At 48.0% G+C, this 14,731-nt stretch overlaps 2 protein-coding genes across 2 annotated transcripts in view; one reads left to right on the forward strand and one right to left on the reverse strand.

Moving 5' to 3' along the window:
* The window catches only part of LOC139684162 (uncharacterized), a 1,455,962-nt gene that overhangs the window by 457,759 nt on the left and 983,472 nt on the right, over positions 1 to 14,731 (reverse strand). Inside the window, 1 exon segment of the mRNA XM_071579763.1 lies at positions 10,472 to 10,478. Within this exon segment, the coding sequence (XP_071435864.1) occupies positions 10,472 to 10,478 (7 nt within the window).
* Positions 1 to 14,731, forward strand: part of LOC139684161 (uncharacterized) — a 1,434,678-nt gene that overhangs the window by 396,327 nt on the left and 1,023,620 nt on the right. The window contains 1 exon segment of the mRNA XM_071579762.1: positions 11,469 to 12,101. Coding sequence (XP_071435863.1) covers positions 11,469 to 12,101 — 633 coding nt within the window.

Here is a 14,731-nt window from a genome sequence, read left to right on the forward strand (position 1 = left end):
CATCAATTGGGGCTGGGCCAGCTTTAGGAGATGCCTCCAGACACTTCCCAGGGCAGTGGGCACAGCCCCAAGGCTGAAAGAGCTGCAGGAGGTTTTGGGTGATGCCCTGGGGCACAGGGTTTAAAGGTTATGCTGTAAGGGAGAAATTAACCTGAGTCAAGAGAGTTTAAAAGTCGGAAATGTAATTTACTAGAAAGATTACAAGAAATGCAATGATACAGAAAAAACATTTCTTTGAACCCTCAATAAACCAATTGTATAACCCATCCCCCTGGGACATGAACATTATGGTCTTCATTAGCCCCTGTGCTGAGTGCCACGTGGTATCCCTGAATTCACAGGAAAAGGAAAGGAAACCTTTTGGTGAGGATGATGGTCTCAGTCTGGTCAAGAGTGGCTGTTGAAGTTCTGTTAAAGTCTTAGTCCCTCTCTGAATCCAAATAATGATACCAGAAATGCCAATCCCTGAAGATTTGACATGCTCAGGTTAAAGTGGGAATGTCCTGCACCTCATCCAGGGTGGGGACTTCCACAACAGGGGATTTTACCCTGTGAGCCATGGGATATTTTTTGAGTCTTTGATGGTGTGAGTCATTGCAGCTGCCAATTGTTCCAGCCCCTCACGGCCCATTAGGAGACATGAGCCCTCAGGGTGGGTGTGAATGTGTTGATGCCTCCCCAGAGGGGAGATATCACAGCTGAGTCATTGGTGTGAAGACAGAAACATTCCAGTGCCTCCCAGGGTTCTCTGAACCACTCAACTTGTAGCCTGAGGGCTTGGGTAGGCCTTGTGTTAATACTGATAAATGTATAAATATTTGTGGTTTCTTCACATCTTCCAAAATGCAGCTCTGTTCCTTGTCTATCAACATACCTGGGAATCTTTCACACTTGGAAGTCATTTTCAACCTTCATTATAGAAGTTCCATGTGCTACCAAACATAGACTTGTAACACTTGGATATGGGCTGGAGTTCTTCCATCATCTTCTTTGGCAATGAACTACAAGTTTAAAGATTCTAAGGCTTAGTGAATAAAGCAGCAGTCTGTCACCTGCCAGACAGATTCCTGTCTTAGTTCAACCTTGCTTTATGTGAAAACTTTGCTATTAGTGTGTTTCTGAGCAGTGAGGAATTTGTGTAACCTGGAACTGCTGTACTATGTCTTGGATAAAAGGAGAAGCTTTGTTCTGGAGCCTGAAAGTTCAGGTCAGGATTTAAAACAACACACATTCCTGAAGAATAGATCTATACATGAATTTGTTTACAAATCCTTGTCTTGATCTTTCAAACCCCATCTGGGTTGAATGATACTGCTGTGAGGTCAAGATGTTTGCCCACAGGTCCAGCTCTTGAATTTCTCTTTCATTCTGTGGTCTGGAAGAGAGGAGACTGATGACTGCTACCAGATGGGTTTGCAGCCAAAAGAACGAGCATGGCACAACCAGCACTGTACTCACCTTGGTTTTGTTCTTAGTTTTGTTCAGTATTCATTAAAAAGTGTTTAAAAAGTGGATTATTGATGAGATTTCCAAATGAAATCATGAAAAAGGTTCTGCTGTGGTCTGGGCAGCTGCTGCAAATGATCCATTATTAACAGTTCATCAGAAAGGCCACAGAGTGAGCAGAATCCACAGTTTGGGTTATCCCCACATAGTCACAACTGGTCCAAGCTCATGCAACTGTGTCAGTGTATTAATCCATTGCACTCCATGTTTTGCTGGATCCTCACCCCTGAGAAGACCAGAAAACCGGGACGTGCTGTTATTTTGGTGCAGTGAGAGCAGCGTTATGTTCTTGCCCCAAAGTGCCTTTGACAGCAGCACAGTTTCCTCTGAGGGACCTGTGGAGACTGAGGACTTTTCTTTAGGGTCTCCGGAATCCTTGAATATTTGTCTCAGCTTCTCTCTGAAGGTGGTTTTGTGATTCCTTCTCCAGAAACCTTTAGAGAACATGGCTGTGCTGGGCAGCCAATGGAAAGAAAATATTTGGTTTTCCTTCAAATAATTTCTCGTCACCCTTCTACCCCTATTATTAATCCTGTTATTAATAGATGCATAGCAAAAATTAGGTTGGATCCATGATGGCCCATTAGGAGAGGTGAAAATCTCCAGGCCATGTGTAGGAATTGTCTCAGTGCTCCCAGGGGGGAGTTATCACAGCTCAGTCCCTGTGCAAGGCCGAGGAAAACACACCTACCTGGAGCCTGAGCTGGCAGGTGTGCACACCCTCAGAACCTTGGGGGTCACTTTGCACATCATCAGCTCCACCTGCACTGTCTGAGTCATCAGCATTCCAGCCTTTCACACCTGGGCACACATTCTTCTGCCAGGAGAACAGGACCACCCTTCTTTAATCTCAAATTCCCCTCCCACTCCCAATTAGCAGGCATTTTGGGGAACAGAGAAAAGCGAAGGAGGATACCAGAAGTTTTGTGTCACCCAGGACATTATCCACCACTGTATTCTTTTTTCTTTTTTTCCCCTTTTCCCCAGTATGCCCTGAATAACACATTAACTCTGCACCTCTCTATCCAATATTATACACAAATAGGAACAATGGAACAGGCAGTTTTACACCAAAAATAGTTCCTCTTCAGGTACACACCATGTTTCCCTGTTTTTCTGAATTACCCACCAAGTGCAACTTTGTCCTAGAGCAAAATCAATCCCACAGATGGGTTTGCCTTTGCTTGAGACAGGACTGATCCACACGGTTTCCCCTGACACACCTCTCAGGTGCACTGTGGGGACTTTCTCTCCATCTGTGCTGTGAAGGGGCTCTGATTGGGGTTATCATCCAGTTATTAAAATTATTAGAAATGTCTCTCCCCAAATTAAGGTGCAAAAAGGACCAGATGCCAAAGTCAAGAGTGTGGATTTTATTTGAGTAAATGTGAGGCAAAGAAAGAGAAATAGGAAGAAATAGGAAAAAGGAGAGGGGGAGGGAAAGAGGGTGACAGAGAAAAGTTAAAACAGGAAATGTATCCCCACTCCATGGAACCCCGTGGTGTCCTGTGGGTCTGGATCTGCTGTCTCCTTGGTGCTGAGGGTCCCCCAAAACAGAGTCCAGGTCGATTTTTCTGGGATTTTCTTCTCTGTCACAATTTATCTTCACAACATTCCTTTCCAATTAAAGCTGCACCCACAACTGAGAAATGTCAGTGGTGCAGAGTGCAAGTATTTCCTAAACTGGTCACAGGTCTTGGGAGCTGGGAAAAGGTTTTCCTGTATTTTATCCATGTCCCATTTTCAGTCCAAAGCTGAAACTCCTTCTGATTTAGGAAGGGGGTCTCAACCATTTCCCATGGAATAGTTTCTTTTATTCTGTTAAGATCTTTTAGTTCACATGCCAAAATCTCTGTAAGATTTAGACAAATTATAATAATGAATCCAAAACTTTCTGAGGAAGAATTCTGGGAAGGTTGATACCTATTTGTATGATTTCAAACATGCAAATCACTTGTACCAACACACAAATTAAACTGGGCTGTCTTTTTTATTTCTCATGTGGTTGAATTCAATAAGAGAAGACTAAGAGATTATTCCACTCCATATGTTTTTTAGTATAAACAAAAAAAGATATAGCAAAATTAAAAAAGAATAAATAAAAATGTTTGGTTTATAATGTCCTTCTATTTTTTTATCTCCCAAAGAATCCCTCTCAATGAAAACACAATCAAATCACAAGAAATAATATTTAATAATAATTACGGGATAATTAAAAATTTTGTTTGTTCCACACAGCTCCATCTCATGGGTTGGCAGGTCCCTGCATAAAGAAAAGTGGAAATTTCACCCAGTACAGACTGATTATTCCATGACAGGCTGGGATAATGCTCCCAAAGCAGACACTTGAGTCTGAAATGCTGACAGTCACAAGGTGACACATCCTGAGGGAAAGATGCTCATCACCCATTGGCTGCTTTCTGTGAGCCTTCTCCTGTACATCTGCTGGCAGTTCCCCCAGTCCCAGCTGGTTCCTTTGATCTTCAGTGGGGAGTGCTGGAATACCTGGAAAAAGAAAACTACACAAACCTCCCCAAAAAAGCTACTCCTTAGTGAATCAAGTGGTTTGACTGCATGAACTGGGGATCTCTCAGGTAGAGTTTTAACTCCTCTTCCATGTAGTGCTCTATGCACTGATGTTTTTTTCGCCCCATTTTTTCAGTGGGTCTCGTCCCATTAATTTCCTGTTCAGAGACAGTCAGACATGTTGAAAATATCAGCAAGAGCTGCCCCTTATGCTGGGTTTCTTTGAAGGTTCTTAGCAGGCTTCTACTTCTCCCCCTGGAGCCATGAACTGACCTTATCAGTTGGGCAGATAACACGTGCTGCGTTTGCTCCAGTGGTTTAACTTTGTGCCATCTGGGCAGTGGCTCCAGCCCCTCAGCATCCCACTGCATTAATAGTGACAGGATTTCCATCTCCCCTGATCCAGGGCCAGGCTTTGATATCTTGGGAGCCGCACACGGTGCCAGTTTAGCAGCAGTTTGCTGACCCTGGCACACATTGGTGGTTTCAGCTTTAATTAAGGGTCAATCTGCTCCTTCCTCATCATCAGCTGTCAATGCAAACCTGATGTTTTGCTCTTTCTCACAACAACAGACTGGCTCACTGTCTCTCAGCTCCTCCCCTGAACACAGGAAGTTTGAGTTACAAGGCTTTGTTACTGGTTTTACATCCTGCAAATCTCCCTGTAACATTCTCCCTCTCTCCTGCACATTCCAAAGCTCCACCTGAATCTTTCAGACATGCCCATGCTCAGCAGCAAAGCAGTGCCACCATTTGCAGCCTGTCTTGGAGCTCAGCAGCAAGCAATGCTCCTGCTGCAGCCTTTTGGCCTAAGTGTCCCTTTTTCTGGAGATACATTTTTTTTTGTCTGACTCTTGCAAAGACAGGATTATTTCAGATTTCTGTGTATCCACTCCTTCATTCTCCACATTTTCTCCTGCCGCCTCCACCCCAGCACTGAAGAGTGATGAAGAATTTTTTAAAAGAAGGACAACAATATATTCTAGGAAACAGTGATACCAGAAATCCCAAAACCCAAAGATTTTTGGTGCTCAGATTCCAGTGGGAATGCCCAGTACTTCATTCAGTGTGGGGACTTTCACAATGGGTGATTTGACCCTGTAAGTCATGGGACTGGTTTGGACTCTTTGATGGTCTGGGTTATTGGAGCTGCCTATTGTTCCAGCCCCTAATGGCCCATTAGCAGAGATGAGCCCTCAGGGTGGGTGTGAAGGTGCTGATGGCTCTCCAGAGGGGAGTTATCACAATTATCACAGCTGAGTCATTAGTGTGGAGACACAAACATTCCTGTGTCTCCCAGTGTTCTGTAACGACCCAGTATGTAGCCTGAGGGCTTGGGTGGGCCCTGTCTTGCTACTGATAAATCTAGAAATTAAGTTTTTTTCATATCTTCCAAAATGCAGCTCTGTTCCTTGTCTATGAACCTACTTGGGAATCTTTCAAACTTGCAAATCATTTTCAACCTTCATCAGAGAAGTTCACTGTGGTACCAAATACAGAGTTGTACCACAAGGACTGGGATCCTGGAAGAGCAAACATCCCCACACCCTCCCTGTCCCCACAGGCAGAGCCACAGGGACCAGGGCAGGTCCCCCAACAACTGCCACTGCAAATGACCCGGTTTCTGCTCTTGTGGAAACAGGCAAGGACCCATTTTGGCAGGAGATGCTCCAGGAAAGGACCAGATATGTCCAAGACACAGGATTTGGGGAAGGAGAACACACCGCAGTGTCCTTCACACACATCTGGTGTGTGGTGGAACACCCCAGGTCAGAAACATCCACCTGCCTAGGGGCCCAGCAGTGCACCAGGGTGCAAACAGGGCAGGAGAAACTGCTCCCTGCAGACCCCACAGCCAAAGACAGAGAGAAACCAGTCAGGCCACTACACACTCCCCAGGCTGTTGAACCTCCTGATACAATCCTGGGCACCAAACCTGTTGTTCTCCTTCCTACTCTGGACCCAGGAGCCCCAACATAGGGCACGATCCTGCCTAAAAAGCAGAGATTGGCAGGTCTGGGGTTGTGGAGTCAGAACAGAACAGTCCTCAGGAATGAATAAGGAATAGGGAGCCTCATGTGTCATCCCATGTCCTCTATCTCTCTCAGTGCATCTCCCAACCCTTCCCAGACCATTCCCAGTCCTTCTGAGTGTCCCTGCAGCCCCCTTGCCTCTCTCCCAGAGCCCACCAGCTTTTCCACCTCACTGATTCTGTTGAGCTCCCAGTCTGCCCAGGCCCCTGCTCTGCTCCAGGATGGATTTCTAACCTGCCCAGGTGCAGGTGAGGTGGTTCCAGGGTGGGCAGGATCCCTCAGAGCCCTTGGTGGCCAACAACATGGTCCTCAATAATGAGTGGACCCACCAGCTGCTGGTGATGCTGGAAATCCCCCCAGGAAGGATCACCTTCACCTGCTGGGTGGGACACATAAGCCTGGATCACCCCCTCACCTGGGACTGGGGTATGGCCTGGACTCATGGAGGGAGGCTGGGGATCCTGGGACTAATTGGGAAGGGGGTTGGGGAAGCCTTGGGAAACTGGCAGGCAGTTTTGGGAGCCTCGTGGTAATTCAGGGGAGTTTGTGAAGGGAATGGACAGGTCCAGAAGAGGTTTAGAGAGTCATGGAGGGGGGTATGGGGAGCCATGGGAGCAACTGGGAGGGATTTGGGGGCCTTGGGGGGTTACTGGGAAGGTGGATGGGAGACTTGTCGCACTGGAATAGGTTTTCAGTGGTCCAGGGAGCAATTGGGGAGTGAGAGGGACCATCCAGGTTTTGCTCTCAAGGGGTTGAGAGGGGTTGTGTAGTGTCCTCAGGGGGCTGAGAAAAAAAACAAAAAACTGGAAAGATTTTAGGGGAGCCCTGAGGTTGCTGGGAGTGAGGTTGGATCATCCTAGTGGGGATGGGGGCAGGGGTTTTGGGATCCTGAAGGTGCTGGGAAGAGGTTCCAGGTGGTCCTGGGTGAGCTGAGGGCAACTGGGAGGGGGTTTGGGGATGTCTTGGAGGCTCAATGAGAAGATTTGGAAGCTCCAGACCCCCCCAGACTTCCCAGAGCTGTCACGTGCTGCCTGAAGAAGACACTGACAGGGATCAGAGGCTTCTGTTGGGTTCATCTTCCTGGTGCTGGGGCTCAGCTTCTACCTGTGCCAGAAAGGGAGGGGTTGGCTGGGGTCCTGTCCCTGCCTCCCATGTGTGCCCTCCCAGGGGATCCCCCACCTCAGTGTCACCCCCTGTTCTCTCCCCACAGAGCTCCTGAGCCATCGGCAGCCACAGACCCTCCCTGTGGCCTCAGGCTCAGCATGGACCACCCACTCCCATCCCTGTGCTAATTTTGGAGGGGTTGCATGTCCCTACAGTCCCTGCTTTTATTCTAACACCACCTGATTCCACTTTTCCCAGTAAAGCTTCCCAGTTCTTACCAGTCCCAACTGTTAGGGGGGCAGTGGGGAACAGTCCTGGGGGGACCCCACATGGAGGAGCCGAGGTTGGGAGAAGCAGAACCAGCCCCAGGATGGATCAGTGGGGACTCCTGTGTGTCCCCTGTGACACTCACATAATACACAATTACAAGGAACAATGTTCCTCCACTGTTTCTCTGCCACAAACATCCTATTGAAAAGTTTTCTGTCAACATTTTGCTAAAAGCTCCCAAACAAACTTCCTGCCAGAGCATCCTGCTGGAGCCTGCCTGCCATAAAGGTTCCTGCTGTTGGGCTCGTAGCTGACTGCCAAAAATCACGTACAAACCTTTTGGAACACTATGAAAACTCAGAGAAGGCACCTTGAGAATTCAGGGAGGGAAAATGAAGGAGAGCAAACCCGGTTACCATAATGGAAAATCTCTCCCTAATTCCCCCTCTCTCACCTCCTCATGAGGACCAGACTTTGCTCAGCCCAGAAAGGCAAAAAAATACCTTCTCCTGAGCAACAACTCTACATATCCAAAGACAGCATTCCAAGCCTCTTGGGGCCAGAGATATCTATCACAAGGGACAGAGAAACAGAAGAAAAAAAAAAGGTAGAAACTGTTTTCCCCCACAGGGTATCTCAGCAAAAAAGTAACTTCTGGTGGTAAAATTTTTCTTTGCTTCTAAAAGCAACCTTGGCTTTTCCCCAACCTTTTTGTATCTCTTTCTGCACCTCCTAGCAATTATTTTTTTTTTTTTAAAGAAAGAGAAAAAATGCAAACAAACCCCTCCACCTTACACCTTCCCAAACTGAAACTGGTTTTGGTATAAAGAACTAAGTTGTAAAAGTTTTAATTTTGTTTGGGGAAAATATTTGAACCTAAAGTGTTGTTGTTTTTTTTTTTCTCTGCAGTATTTAAGCGGATGAAACACATCCACATTGGGAACTGCCCTGCAAGTGCTTGGAATACAGAAAGAGGTTTCAGAGCAGCTCACATCTCCTCAAGCATCAGTGGACAAAATGGTTAAAGACTTGATAACCAAAATTCCTTGTGAGCCCTGTTTAACAGAGACCTGGTGACCCACGTTCCAGGTGCTCCATGCTGAGCACTGACCTGCTGACCCACATTCTGGGTGTTCCATGCTGGGCAGTGCATTGGGTTTGCATGGCCAGGTTTTGGTAGTGGGAGGGGCTTCAGGGGTGGGTTCTGTGAGCAGCTGCCAGAAGCTTCCCCCATGTCCAGCACCTGACCTGACCCCTGAAGGTGAGGGTGACCCAAGTTCTGTTTAATCCACACCCTGGGGAAGATTAGATTTACTTTATCAATATATCTGCAGATGTAGGGTTTAGAACAGTTCTGTGTGCATGGAAAGTAGATTTGGAGCAGTTTTGGTTCTTCTCTGTAGTGATATAAAAGCATAAAAATCCCACTTTCCTTCCCTGGATCCAGGCCCAGCCTGTCCCCTCCACGGGTGGGTGTTCCCCTCTGGTTCTGGGTGGTTCCTTTGCCCATGGGTAGCAAAGCACCCACTGCTTTTGCAGCTGGAGAGTGTTGGAGCCCTGAACCATCAACATTCCAGTCTCTGCCAGCTTTGCACCCCAAAAGATGAGAAGGGTTGATCTCTCTCCTCAAAGCAGCTCTATCCTACTGAAAATGGCTCAATCCCACCCTAAAATTATCATTGTTCTTATTTTCTCTCTGGAATTCTGAGGCAGCCAATGCCAAACCTCAGCTCTCAGCAGGCTGAGGCTTGGTCTTGCACTTCTGCCTTTGCTCAGCCAGAATAATTTTATTGTTTAATGTTTACCTTCCCTCACAGGAGGGAGGACACTGAACCCTTCCACAAAAAGAGAAAACTAGTATAAAAAATTCAGAGAAGACTGAAAGAAAGAAATAACTTTTGCTCTCATTTCTCCTTTCCATTTACTTCTCTTCTGCTTTCCTATAATCAATATAATTCACAACAGCAATTCTGTAGGTGATGGCCTAAAAAAAGCATCTAATTGAATGAGAATCATTCCATAAAACTAAATCAAAAATGAGGGATTTGAAACTCTCTCAGATGAGCACATTTTAGGAAAAGGGCTCCTCAGTCAATTAGAAAACTTGGCTGATGCTGCTCATTGTGTACCTGAAAATTTTAAATAAAAAATTAAAAATTGTCTTACATGTCCTAGTTTAGTAGGTGGGACCAGTTTATCCCTGTGTGGATGATCAAAGCTGTGTATTCCACACCCCCTCTTCATTTCCCAAAAACTGTTAACAATGGAGCATTTGCAGCAGCTGCCCAGGGCACAGCTGACCCCTCAGGCTGGGAGCTGGGTGGGAAAGACATCTGTGAGATAAGAGCTGGGATAACTCCCCTGCAGGGAGTCGTTAGCACCTTGACACCCAGCCTGAGGGGGCGTGGCTTCTAATGGGCCATCAAGGGTTCCAAAATACCCCTGACTTACAGAGTTAATCACCCATTGTGTGACTCCCCGCTCAGGGGGAGGGACTGGCTGCTCCCTGGGGTACATATCTTGGGGGAAGAACTCAGGGGACAATTCGTTGGATTGAGAGGAGGACCAACACCTCGACAGGAGGAGACCACCACCTTCAACCAGCCTGTGACCACCACTCTCCACCAGACTGCAACTGCCAGCTGCACCAACAGGTTTGCCACTTTGGACTTTTTCTTTGGAATTGGGGGAGCCACACAGGGTTCAGCACAGGGTCTAACAAACCCCTTTGTGCTTGTGCCCCAGGGGGCTGGTTTATACTGCTGGGGTTTTTTAGGTTAAAACCCATTTTTCTCTTTCTGCCATTGCATTTCTTGAAATATTGTCATTAAGTTATAACTCTGACTTATAATCTCCTTTGTGTTGTGTTCATTTCTCCTGCCAGTTTACCTTTAAACCAGCACACCTCCCCACTTGGGGCTTCCACCACCCTCTGGAAGGATCTGAGCTGTGACCACCACTGGGACAGGACCACAGACACCACTGGGTGAGGACCACTGGTTTGACTGCCTGTCCCAGCAGCACAGCCTGACTGCAGTGCTGACTCTCAAGGTTCCTGCCAGGGTTTTGGGGTGTGGGGAAGGTGAATCCTATGGAAGGGGGGCCATTCTGTCTCTGTGCTGTGGCCATGTGTGTTTTATGGGCGGGGGAGGCTGGGCGCTAACTTGACTGGACAGAGTGGGCTGGGCTTGGGAAGTTTCTCCTCCTGAGTTGTTTAGCCCAGTTTATGAGTTGTTTTTAGCATATCTTCTTGGTAAAGTGTTGGAGTTTTCACCCCTTACATTTAGATGTATTTGTTCACTTTCTCTGCATTGCAGAAACCTGAGTAGGGAATCCTGGGCAGGAGACTTCTCTCCACGATGACTCCCCTTTGGAAATTATCTCAAACTGAGATACTGGTGTCTTTCTAGAGATAGATTTGAGAGTAGGAACCCCCAACCAACATGCTAACATGTTGGTCTTTTACCCCAGACCAGGAATTCTCCTTTCCAAACCTTGACAAGATGCAGGAAGAGGCTGCGAGGAAGATGAAGATGCCCCGGGAGCCCCAGGCAGGTGAGGAGGAAGTCAGTGCCCCTTTGCCCCTCTCTTGTGCTGCATCTTCTAGTCCAGCATGGCCCCGGCTGCAGGACAACCCCACTGCCGATGCCATCCTGCCAGGGCGGGGTTTGGAGGGATGTCCTTGGCCTTCCCTGTGGGCCGGAGGCAAATGCCCTGAGTGTCCTTGTTCCTTCCTGCCCCAGGCCCCGAGCTGAGCATGGAGAGCATGAAGGACAAATCCCCCGGGCAGAACTTCACAGCAGAGGCTGTTTTGAACCGTGCCGTGGTACAGGAAGTCACTGGGGAGGAAAAGTCACGGCGATCCCACAGGAAGAGGAGCTGCAAACCGAGCCAAGAGACATCCGAGGAGGAAACACCCAACATGTCTGGGGAAGGCAGTCAAAGATTGAGCCAGAACTCTGACCTGGTGGTGCAGCAGCAGCTTCAGAGAAGGGAGAAGCGCTACAAGTGCTTGGAATGTGAGAAGAGCTTCAGCCAGAGCTCAGATCTGATTCGTCATCAGCACATCCACACTGGGGAATGGCCTTACACATGTGAGGAATGTGGGAAGAGCTTCAATCGCAGATCCAACCTTAAAAGACACAAGAGCATCCACACTGGGGAATATCCCTATGAGTGTACTCGATGTGGGAAGAGGTGTCGGACCAGCTCCAATCTCCTCGTCCATCAGCGCACACACACGGGGGAGAGGCCCTTCTGCTGCACCGACTGCGGGAGGAGATTCAATGACAAGTCCAACCTTACAGCTCACCGGCGTATCCACACAGGAGCGAGGCCTTTTCTTTGTGGGGAGTGTGGGAAAAGCTTTAGGCAGAACTCTGAGCTTGTCATCCACCACATGAACCACACTGGGGAGAGGCCCTACGAGTGTTCCGAGTGTGGGAAGAGGTTTCAGACCAGCTCACTTCTCCTCAGGCATCAGCGCATACACACCGGGGAGAGGCCTTTCCACTGCACTGACTGCGGGAAGAGATTCAACCGCAACTCCAACCTCATCACCCACCGTCGTATCCACACTGGAGAGCGGCCATACAGCTGTGACGAGTGCGGGAAGAGCTTCAGCGACAGCTCCAACTTGACCAGACACCAACGCACCCACCAGTAAGGGAAGCCCTGTGCGTGCCCCAAATGTGGGAAGAGCTTTGTCTGCTGCTCCAACTCCATCACTGACCAGCAGAGCCACATTTTGAACAGAACTGCTGAACCACATTCCCAGTGATCCACGTTAGGAACACACCTGGCTGGTGTTCTCCTCATCATCCTGGTTCTCTGTGGGCACTTGAATTCACAAAGGGGGAGGAACATCCATGGTGTGATGGGTTTAGTTAGGCCCAGATTTAGGCTTTGTTTTCTAGTGCAGGCCTTGGACAATCAGCTGACTTGAACCAGGTCAGGCCAGTTGACTTCTACAGACCAATGATATTGCCTACCATATTCTGATGTCATCACAGATAGAAAAAGAGTGGGAGGAGGGGTCTTCCTTCTTCTTCCTGCTGGATGAGCAAAGACTTGGGGTGAAGGTCAGAGCTCCTGGGGAGAGACCAAGGCCCTCCAGCAGTTTATTATCTTTTCTAGGGAAGTAGAATTTTTTTCTTATTTCTCTTCCTACCTTTTATTCTTAGTGTGTAGTTTGTATTTTATTTGGGTTTTACTTTTTCTCTCTATTCTGTTTAATATACCATAATCTACTGAACTATGGTCTGTTGTTTGTTTGTTGGGGTTTTTTTGGGGTGGGAGGAGGGTGGTGGAGGAAGAAGGACTTTTCCTCTGAAATGCTTAATTGGCATTTTACTAAGTCAGAACCATCCCACGTGGGGACAGAGACTGATGTGTGAAATTCATTGGGAAGGGGGATTTGCTGACTTTTGAACATAAAAATCTCCCCTGCTCTCACTTAGTTCTTCAGGTGGCCAAAAGCAGTCCTGAATGGCGTTTGAGATATTTTCCAAACTAAATAATTCTATAATTCTAATTCTCTAAAGGCCACCCAACTCAACCCCATATACATTCACATGATTCGGGGTTTTTGTAGGTTTTTTTAAATATTTTATTTGATTCATCTTCATCTCTTAAAATCACCTGAAATTGAAGTTTAAATAAAGAGATCTAACAAAGACATCTAAATTTCCATCATTCTCTTGGGAATTCGGGCAGGAATTTGGGGATCAAACAGATATTCAGGAAGATTTCAGGGTTCTGTGGGGATTTGTTTTTTTTTTCTCAAAAACTGGAGGTGTCCAGACCGACTGATATTTCTCCATCATTTTGCAGTCCAATATCTGAGAGGGATTGATCTGTCAGCTCATAACACATCAATCTCACCCCAAAATGGCTCCATGCCAACTTGAAATGACTCAATCCCATCCCAAAATGGTTTAATCCAATTTGAACCCACTTAGCGGGAGTCACCAGCAGGAGAAGGGATGCTACAAATCCAGGGAAGATGGGGTAAAATTGGGAGGGTTTGGATGCAAATTGGGAGGGTTGGGATGGGACTTGAAGGGGAATGGGATGGGATTTGGGAAACATGAGATGGGGTGTGTGGAAAAACTGAGGGAGCTTCTGTTGTGCCCTCCTATCCTGAGGGGGGTACTGTGAGGGTGTGTGAGGGACATGTGACATCAGCACTTGGAGTGGGAACCCACAGAGAGGGACACAGGGAGCTCTTTCTGAGGGGAGCCTGCTGCTTTGCAGCTGTTCAGGGGGCTTTAAATATCTTTTGAGGGTTTTGCTCCTCTTTTTCTTGGGCTGAGTTGAAACACTTTCAATCGGGAGGAATGAGATGACCATATTGACAGAAAAATCGTGCTGTTTTAAACTTATTTTACAGGTTCTAAATGGTGCTTGGGAGTCCCCCCCCCCTCATTCTGGGGTTGCAGTGACCCCCTGACTCCATTGTGGGCTGAGCGGGGTTATAATCCCTCATTCTGTGGTGTTAGAAATGGCTTTGTGGGGGACCCACATTTCATGGACATCTTACCTGTAGGAGGGTGTCTCCCCTTCCTCCAGACCTGCTGGGGTGGGGATGGGACCCCTCTCCACACAGGGAGAATCCACAGTATTTGGGTGGGTAAGGGACTCCTTGTACACTGGGATCAGCCCAGCTGGTGTCACAGAATGCCAGAATGTGCTGAGGGGGAAGGGACCCCAAGGATCGTGGAGTCCAATCCTAAGCCCTGCCCAGGCCCATTCCCAAGAGTCACATCCTGTGCCCCAGAGCATCATCCAAACACTCCTGGAGCTCTGGCAGCCTTGGGGCTGTGCCCACTGCCCTGGGGAGCCTGTTCAGTGCCGACCACCCTCTGGGGGAAGAACCTCTTTGGAAGGTCCAACCTGATTCTGCCCTGACTCAACTGCAGGCCACTCCCTGGGTGCTGCCCCTGGTCCCCACAGAGCAGAGATCAGTGCCTGCCCCTCCTCTGGCCCTGCCCAGGAAGTTGTACCTGCAATGAGATGTCTCCTCAGTCTCCTCTTGTGCAGCTGAACACACCAAGTGCCCTCAGCTGCTCCTCACACCTTTCCCCTGCAGGCCCTTGCCCATCTTGGTTGCCTCTCCTGGACACTCTGCAATGGCTCAATCTCTTCCTTCTGTTTTGGTGCCCCAAAGTGCCTCAATATTGCAAGGGACATAAATGCCAGTCCTGAGGGTTCCCAGGGGCCACTGTGACACAGGAGGGCCTCATGGAACCCAGGGGACACTGTGACACTGCAGGGCCTCCTGGAACCCAAGG

The sequence above is a fragment of the Pithys albifrons genome, chromosome 33 (genome assembly GCF_047495875.1).
Source record: "Pithys albifrons albifrons isolate INPA30051 chromosome 33, PitAlb_v1, whole genome shotgun sequence".
Taxonomy (NCBI): domain Eukaryota; kingdom Metazoa; phylum Chordata; class Aves; order Passeriformes; family Thamnophilidae; genus Pithys; species Pithys albifrons.